Source organism: Pseudophryne corroboree, chromosome 9 (genome assembly GCF_028390025.1).
Source record: "Pseudophryne corroboree isolate aPseCor3 chromosome 9, aPseCor3.hap2, whole genome shotgun sequence".
Lineage (NCBI taxonomy): Eukaryota > Metazoa > Chordata > Amphibia > Anura > Myobatrachidae > Pseudophryne > Pseudophryne corroboree.
Window position 1 is genome coordinate 61,715,235 of NC_086452.1, and position 9,459 is coordinate 61,724,693.

General features: G+C 45.2%; 1 protein-coding gene across 5 annotated transcripts in view; it reads left to right on the forward strand.

Moving 5' to 3' along the window:
• Positions 1–7,751, forward strand: part of EIF2B3 (eukaryotic translation initiation factor 2B subunit gamma) — an 89,050-nt gene extending 81,299 nt beyond the window's left edge. For all 5 annotated transcript variants that reach the window (XM_063939438.1, XM_063939439.1, XM_063939440.1 and 2 more), the window contains 6 exons: positions 1,670–1,779; positions 1,925–2,115; positions 2,709–2,780; positions 3,096–3,244; positions 4,941–5,044; positions 7,619–7,751. In XM_063939438.1, the coding sequence (XP_063795508.1) occupies positions 1,670–1,779; positions 1,925–2,115; positions 2,709–2,780; positions 3,096–3,244; positions 4,941–5,044; positions 7,619–7,671 (679 nt within the window). In that variant the 3' untranslated portion in view covers positions 7,672–7,751. The remainder of the gene's footprint in view (positions 1–1,669; positions 1,780–1,924; positions 2,116–2,708; positions 2,781–3,095; positions 3,245–4,940; positions 5,045–7,618) is intronic.
• The last annotated feature ends 1,708 nt before the right edge of the window (positions 7,752–9,459 follow it).

A 9,459-nucleotide genomic window follows, 5' to 3' on the forward strand; every position in this document is an offset into this window, starting at 1 on the left:
AAATATCTCACATGGAAAGTGGTCATGCTGTTGGCCCTGGCCTGGGCCAGGCGCGTGTCAGAATTGGCGGCTTTATCCTGAAAAAGCCCTTATCTGATTTTCCATTCGGACAGGGCGGAATTGAGGACTCGTCCTCAGTTTCTCCCCAAGGTGGTTTCAGCGTCTCACCTGAACCAACCTATTGGTGGTGCCTGCGGCTACTAGGGACTTGGAGGCCTCCAAGTTGCTAGACGTTGTCAGTGCCCTGAAATTATATGTTTCCAGGACGGCTGGAGTCAGGAAATCTGACTCGCTGTTTATCCTGTGTGCACCCAACAAGCTGGGTGCTCCTGCTTCTAAGCAGACTATTGCTCGTTGGATTTGTAGTACAATTCAGCTTGCACATTCTGTGGCAGGCCTGCCACAGCCAAAAATCTGTAAATGCCCACTCCACAAGGAAGGTGGGCTCATCTTGGGCGGCTGCCCGAGGGGTCTCTGCTTTACAACTTTGCCGAGCAGCTACTTGGTCAGGAGCAAATACGTTTGTAAAATTCTACAAAATTGATATCCTGGCTGAGGAGGACCTGGAGTTCTCTCATTTGGTGCTGCAGAGTCATCCGCACTCTCCCGCCCGTTTGGGAGCTTTGGTATAATCCCCATGGTCCTTACGGAGTCCCCAGCATCCACTTAGGACGTTAGAGAAAATAAGAATTTACTTACCGATAATTCTATTTCTCATAGTCCGTAGTGGATGCTGGGCGCCCATCCCAAGTGCGGATTGTCTGCAATACTTGTACATAGTTATTGTTACAAAAATCGGGTTATTATTGTTGTGAGCCATCTTTCAGAGGCTCCTCTGTTATCATGCTGTTAACTGGGTTCAGATCACAGGTTATACGGTGTGATTGGTGTGGCTGGTATGAGTCTTACCCGGGATTCAAAATCCTTCCTTATTGTGTACGCTCGTCCGGGCACAGTATCCTAACTGAGGCTTGGAGGAGGGTCATGGGGGGAGGAGCCAGTGCACACCAGATAGTCCTAAAGCTTTCTTTAGATGTGCCCAGTCTCCTGCGGAGCCGCTATTCCCCATGGTCCTTACGGAGTCCCCAGCATCCACTACGGACTATGAGAAATAGAATTATCGGTAAGTAAATTCTTATTTTAAATTTGACTCCTAATTCACTGAAATCTTGGCAGCTTCAGAATACAGCACCCTATTACATTTGGCGTATCATCTCAAACTGGATACATGAACATGGCAATGCATTCAGTCACCCCTCAATCCAGTAGAGCACCTTTGGGATGTGACTGAACGGGAGACTGCATGAATGTGCGGCTGATAAATCTGCAGCAACTGCCTGATGCGGTCACCATGGACCAGAGTCTCTAAGGAGTGGTTCCAGCACCTTGGAGTCATAAGAGTGAAGAGTCAGGCTGTCCACGGGACTGAGGGGGGACCTACCCAGTGCTAGTGAGGTGTACCTAATAAATTGGCCACGAGTGTCGATATAAAATGGGACATCGGTTTGCATTATATATTTATGTAACCCAGCAACCAGTCATATTCTTACATTATCTACTAAAGCTTAGAAAAAAAGACTTCAGTTGCTATGGGTTACAGCACATTTTCCCTGTGCGCCAGTGTTCGCAGACTTCACAGATGCCCTCTTCTGTATTATCCTCACTGCAGATCTTTCTCTTCCATCCGACGGGAGCTGGTGCCATACCTGGTCAGGAAACAGTTCTCCTCTGCACACAAGAAGAAGGAGCATGAATTGGGCAAAGAAACGAGGACACCAGGTGAGGAAACCTGTCCGACCCTGCACCAGCGTGTGCAAGCTTCTAGTAGATGGAAGTTTGGTTCATCTATGTGTCTGTCCACGTGTGGCCCTAACCCTGTGGCTCTGCCCGCCCCCTGGTTCTCGCCCCCTCTGCCTTCTAACAGACATCTACAGTTTTATACCACGGGACGAACTGCTGGATACGGCATTAAGCAATTCAAGCTACGGTAACAACCGGATCGACCTGCAGGAGCCGTACCAGGGCAGCCACCTGCGCTGCTACGTCCACGTGGCAAAGAGCGAGCTGTGCTTCAGAGTGAACAGCCTGGCAATGTACATTGAGGCCAACAAGCAGGTGAGGCCCTCAGGACATTGAATATTGTGGTTTCAACTAACCGTAGGGAGTATTAGTCCTTATAGCGCCGGCGAAGAATAACTGAAGAGCAACAAAAGTTGTAGAGAGGTAGACTGACAGGCGAAATTGGGGAGTACCTATTTACAAAGAGTAGAAGAGCTTGTAGAGTCGTAGATCTTAGAATGGAGAAATGCGTTGGTACATAGGGGTAAATGTATGAAGCAGTGATAAAAGTGGAGAAGTGAGCCCGTGGAGAAGTTGCCCATGGCAACCAATCAGCTGCTCTGTATAATTTTATAGTATGCAAATTATAAACGTTATATCAATGCTGATTGGTTGCCATGGGCAACTTCTCCACTGGCTCACTTCTCCACTCTTCTCACTGATTCATACATTTACCCCATAAGGCCATCATTATTAAATACAAACACTGAAAACATAATAAATAATAATAATTATATGTGTGTGTGTGTGTATTTTACCTGTACGACAATCTTATGGTAACTATAGGGGAGTATAAAATAAGCTAAATACCCTGATACCAGCGATATCTGGCAAGTCGCTACCAGTGACCGCATTCCTCTTATCTCCAGGTGCCGCAGTGCTCGGTTTGTAGTGAAGAGCCCCGTGTCCATTTGTCTGCTGTCCTCACCGACAAGCTCATGGTAAGGAGACACCACCTTAATGATGGACCATAGCCCCACTCCCACACTCTTATTGTACTTCTAGGTCTTTAGGACCCCAGAAATATTTGGCAGTAATGCTAAGCGTGTGACCCCAAATCTGATCCCCATAATTCATACTGGAAAATGTGGTTGGAGTGCGAGCCAATTTTACTAAGTCGGGGGGTGATGTCTCATTTACGTGTTTCCAAATTGAACAGACCCGCTTCCTCCGCTCCGGGGCTGAGTGGCAGGTTGCGTAACCCCATTTATTCCACTGTACACTGGAACTTAACCAACTTTGTTGCTCCCCCCCAGGTGGGTCCAGACAGCATGATTGGGGCCCAAACCCAGGTCGGAGAGAAGACCTCTATAAAGCATTCCCTTTTAGGTTCTAATTGCGTCATCAAAGACAGAGTGAAGATCACAAACTGTATTATCATGAACGGAGTAACAGTACATGACAGGTAACATATCAGCCGCACAGCTAGGAAGCCGAACATGTCTCCTTCTGCCACTAGGTGTCACTGTCTCCTAAATACAAAATGCCTGTCTATTAACTTTTTCGCCACCACTGGGCCTGACATTGAGTAGCCATAGATACATTAAGTTCCTATATCTGGTAAGAACTGATACCAAGAAGGAATACACTGCATGCTCTAATCCTGCTGCAGCCTACCGTCATATAATACATTTATATTGACCTGTATATAATACACATTAACTATTGCCAAAACCTATAAGCACTGTAACTCTTTCATTTTTATTTCAAATAATTATATAGCGCACAAATTCCGCAGCACTTTTCAAATCTTTGCATTTGGTAGCACCTACATGCATTTTGTATTTTCAGTGTTTCTATACAGTACTAGAAGTTTGATATTGCCTCACAGCACTGAGGTCATGGGTTCATTTCCAACCAAGGGATTTGTAGGTTTAGAGTTTGTATGTTCTCCCCATCATAGCATGGCTTTCTTCCACGGTTTTCTCACAAAATCCCAAAATATATTTGTAAGTTAATTGGCTTGTGATGAGATCGGGAATATAGATCGTCAGCTCCTCTGGGGCAGGGACTGATGTATGTCGGTAAAGTGCTGCAGAATGTGTGTGCCATTTATAAACATCTGTTGCTAAATAAAATGGTTGAAATAAAATAAATATATCTGCTATTATAACCGCACCCAATGGCCCGTTTACTGCCATTTATTAGGGCTGTTTTGCTTTTGTTGTTTTTTAGGCTCTATTTGACTCTACCTTATGTTATTTTACCCTATTTAGGATTTATCATTGTAACTCACTGCATGCAGTCTCCATCACCCCATGTCAACACTGTTACGTATAGATATACAAATTTAAATGACCCTTAAATATGGGGCATTAAGGATCCCAAATGAAATAACATTTGAATAAGTCTACGTATGTGCAATAAATAGTAGTTGTTCCTTTTACTATTCATTATTAGCCATTATTGACCTCTGCTATCACATGGGGTCCTGTGATTGTGATGTAAAAGGCGTGCGTGCCTGGGGGGCTGTGGGGTTAGACCCGTGCTGATAGCAGAGGTGTTTCGCTCTTTTCTTGTTAGGTGGTCCGGCTGTCTTAACACACAGATCTGTGTAATCTTCTCTCCCCCTCTTTCCTCTCCTCCCAGCATCTTACTATGCTTATAATTCCTCTTTTCTTCCTTGTGCCCCAAGAACCCCCCCCCCAGTGAGGACACACACATACACAAGACCCCACCCCCAGCCCTATAGATCTCTGTCCTAGCTGCCTTGTGGGGAGGGGGTCTCCACATTCTAATCTGCTTTCCTTTCACATCCCTTTTATATGTTTATTTTTCTCCCCTCCTGGAATAAAGTTCTGTGAGTTCTCTGTACTGTGGCTTGTGTCCGGTTCGGTTCTCCTGGCTTCACCTAGCTGGATCCGATTGGCTGTCCAGCCCTAAAGTGGACCAGCCACTGAAAACTCCCTGCATAAAAACGCATTCTAAAAAGTACTGTAACAAATTGTATTCTGACATTTATTGGGTTCAATAAAATGTGAATTCTGCATCTAGCCATAAATCTGGTGCAGTGATCCTTAATAGTCCATGGTGGATATTGGATCTCTGCAGATGGTACAACATGGCAGCTCTTGCATGTCTCTTCTGTTCTCTCCTTGCAGCTGCACTATCCAGGGGAGCGTCATCTGTAACAGCGCAGTCTTAGAGAGCGGCGCTGATATTAAGGATTGTTTGCTGGGGCCAGATCTGCGTATCCACAGTAAAGGTTAGTCCGTAGCATATAATGCTATATCCCATCAGGACACGGGACTATGAATTCCTAAATATTAACCCATCACCCAGCCAGCATTCTGGACTCCTATAAACCAGAGTCTTGGTGTTCTTCCATCCCTGTTATTGATTTCCTTGGGTGAGCACTTGATGCAAGATTACCGCATATAGGGGGGTCATTCCGACCCGTTCGCACGCAGCGGTTTGTCGCTGCGGTGCGAACGGGTCTGGAATGTGCATGCGCGACGGACGCACTCGCGTCTTTGCCCGGCGACGGGGGTCGCCGGGTTACGTCGCGGACAGCGAAGAAACAGGTCGCAGAGGCGACCGCAAGAAGATTGACAGAAAGAAGGCGTTCCTAGGCGTCACCAGACCGTTGCCTGCCGTTTTCGGGGAGTGGTGAAGAAAACGCAGGCGTGTCCAGGAGGGCGTATGTCTGACGTCAAAGCCGGCCCCAGCATCGCTGAGATCGTCGCACAGGGTAAGTATGTCCAGGGCTAGTCTTGTTCTGCTTGACATTTTTTTTAGCTTAGCAGGACTGCACAAGCGATCGCAGCCCTGCTAAGCTAAAAAACACTCCCCCCATAGGCGTGGACTAGTTGATCGCAGCAGCAGCAAAAAAGTTGCTGGCTGCGATCAACTCGGAATGACCACCATAGTGACATTGGCTCATTGTAAAGCCGGAGTTATGTAAATAAATGTTGATAAATATTGCAGCCCCAGAACAAGCTTTGATCCCTGATAATTTGGTCAGACCATTGCCGGGTGGGTTGGTGAAGCGTGACTGATTGGCCACTGTGTGCATCCATCTGCAGGCCTTATTGAGTGACCCGTTGCAAGGCTCTCACGTCTGCTTGTGCAAGGGTGAGGATGGCTGCACGTGTGGCAGTCTTACGGTAACCACTTGCCTCGGCAGAGAGAACAGGGCGACGGCTTCCACAAACCTACAGATATATAAGGTTTCAGTATGTAGATATCTGCACATTGGGTTTAATTCAGACCTGTTCGCTCGCTAGGGTTTTTTTTGCAGTCCTGCGTTCGCATAGTCGCCGCCCATAGGGGAGTGTATTTTCGCCTTGCAAGTGTGCGAACGCATGTGCAGCAGACCCGTACACACAGATTTTGTGCAGTCTCTGCGCAGCCCAGGACTTACTCAGCCGCTGCGATCACTTCAGCCTGTCTAAACTGCGCATGCTTTGCGGTGCATGCGCAGTTTAGACCTGATCGCCCGCTGTATGAAAACGCAGCCTATCGATCAGGTCTGAATTACCCCCATAGAGCAATGGAAATAAATATACGTGGTATACTAACCTTTATATTTAAAAATACATTGGGCAATGATGTCTTCTATTTTCCATGTTTATTTAGCCACTGGGGGGTGCTGTTCCATTAAACTGCATAAATGTAATATACATTTTAAGATGGAATGTGTTACAGCTGTCTGTTTATAAATGTGTCAAAACTATATGTTTCGCTTCTTTTTTAAAATATAAAAATGAAATGAAAGATCGCTGTGCATGAGGGTTTAGTGTAATACCTCCTTTTGCTCCAGCCGAGACCCACGCCTGGCAATAATCCATCCAGTCCATCAGGGTGGGGAGGTGTCATTGTAAATTGGGATTTGTTTCCTCATTAGTCAGGGTGGTCTCTGGCCCAGCGGGGGTTAAGTGTCGCTGCAGAATTTAAACAGATAAAAATACACTGTTTCCGATTTCACCACCCAAAGACCTGCATGAATGCCACACAAATGGAAGCGAGTGCTCTGCCATTGTGGAACGTCATGTAAATACTCGCTCGGCTATTGTAAGCATCTGAAGGTTTGTGTCAACACAGTCATTGCTGAGCTGGAAGACCACCTCGAAGGCCAGACTCAACAGTGCGAGCGGGGGTCACACTCCAATCATCTGCCCTTACAGGTGTATGGAGGGGGAGGGAGGGGGGGGGGGGGGTAGGCAGGCAGCGTTATAGCAAGTTACAGTGATCTGAGCTGCCAGTAATCTCTACACAAGTTCCCGGAGTTCCTGATGCATGTAAATGAGCAGGTGGCAGCAGCCGCTAGTAATTGGGCTATAAGGGAGCACGCCTGTCCCAGTGGTGCCACGATAATCTCCATATGCGGGGGATACATGTCTCTGTGACAGTGAAAGTCCCCATGTAGAACTTTTTTTTTCTTTGTTACATTGGGGGAGATTTATCAAACTTTCTAAAACGGAAAAGCAAAGATTTTGCCTGTAACTAGAAACCGATTGGCTGCTGTCATTTTATGGAAACACTAGTTAGATGATAGCGAGAATCTTATTGGGTGCGTTGGCCATCACCTGCATTTGCCATTGTCAGATATACACAGGCAGACCCTTGTCTAGCGATAGGACGTGTATGTACGGAGGGCGTTTCCGCTGTACAGAGTAAAGGGAAGGCATTGTTTTATGTACGTTATTGATCTGTCCATCATTTATTTACACTTTTCTATTATTAGATAGATATTTATATTGCGCCATGGATTTACACCGTGGTGGAAGTTAATAGTTATCTGTGTTTAACCCGCTGTATTCATCTCTTCTCTCTGCAGCAAAACGTGTTAACGAGATCATTGTTGGAAATGAGCAATTAATGGAGTTCTAACCCCAGAAGAAGATCCATGTTCCAGAGTCCTCCCCCCAAGCCTGATTTATTTATATGAGAATAAAGGATTTGGAGCTTTCGGTGAGAGTGGTGTTTATGGGTTCATCGGCGTCTTATTATTTCTGGGGTCATTATTTCTGGGGTCAGTGTTTAAATCGTGTTCAGTGACACAAACTCTGGATTACGGGATGAGCGCGGATGGGCGCAGATATATATCTCATATACCCAAATCTAAGCTGAATCCTGTCTAGAAGGACTTGCACTGGTTTTAATGGGTAACGTCACTTGGAGAGTTATGTGGTAATATTTGTAATGTGTATTCTGGGATTTAAGTATATCTCTGACCCTGAAGGTACCAACTGGTCCTTCTATGGGTAGTTAGTGGTATTCTGTCTGTTACAGTCTCTATCCAACTCACTGTTACAGATGCAGAGCACATTTTATAAATGTAAAAAAAAAAAAATCAATCATATTTTATTGCTATTTATACCAGTGCATAGAATACTACTGTACATACATGTCCTGCGCATTAAATTCTAGAACATATGACATAAATATCAGTGTATTGGGTCAGTAAGAGCTCATGAATTCTAACCCTGAGAACAGGTTCCAGCAACTAGTGACATCACTGAGAATGCAGCCTACCCATTCACTAGGAACCCGTGACATCACTGAGAATGCAGCCAATTCATTTATTAGGAACCGTGACATCACTGAGAATGCAGCCTACCTATTCACTAGGAACCAGTGACATCACTAAGAATGCAGCCAATTCATTTACTCGGAACCTGTGACATCACTGAGAATGCAGCCTAAATATTCACTAGGAACCCGTGACATCACTGAGAATGCAGCCAATTCATTTACTAGGAACCTGTGACATCACTGAGAATGCAGCCAATTCATTTACTAGGAACCGTGACATCACTGAGAATGCAGCCTACCTATTCACTAGGAACCAGTGACATCCCGAAGAATGCAGCCTTACCCATTCACTAGGAACCAGTGACATCACTGAGAATACTGCTATTTATTCTCTAGGAGCCAGTGACATCACAGAGTACAGACTGTCAATTCGCTAGGAGCCAGTGATGTCACTGAGAATGCAGCCTCTATTCTCGATGAAGGGGATACTCTCCGTACAGCGCTGCATGGGATATCGACGCTGCATTAGTAAAAGAAAATATAAAACATAATTGAAGCTATTTTAGTCCATTCTGCACCATATACAGTAGTAAATTCAGTTACAGAGACTTGTCCATACACAGGAATTACATTTTCCAATCCAAATTTTGTTATTAATGTTAACTCCGTTTTGAATTGAATCTATATATTGTGATTATGATGATTAGAACGTGGAAAGCCTGATTAATCTGTTACCTCCTTTACTTTATAATCTACGGTCCCAAGTACAGTTCTGTAATAGATCTGGAAGTGACAAGAACTTGTCTGGCAGGACAGTGATTGTTACTGTGGTATTATTGTGTAAGTGATGTTTCCCATGTAAGTGTCATGTCTCACCTAATCATTGTACATTCAGTCATCTTCTTATCTGCACTGCGCACCAGTACTCTCACTGACTGACCATAAATGCTCGGTATATAAATGTCACGCAATTAATACGACTTAAAGAAAGCCATTAGCACCTGCAGGGAAATTGTGGGTTATGTTACACGTATCTTGCAATTATCCGCTCGTCACCTTCACAGGGGGAGCTGGTTTAAAATCAAATTATAGGGCTCCTGTGCCAAAATAAGTGATAACTTGCTTTCAAAGAGGAATTGTCGG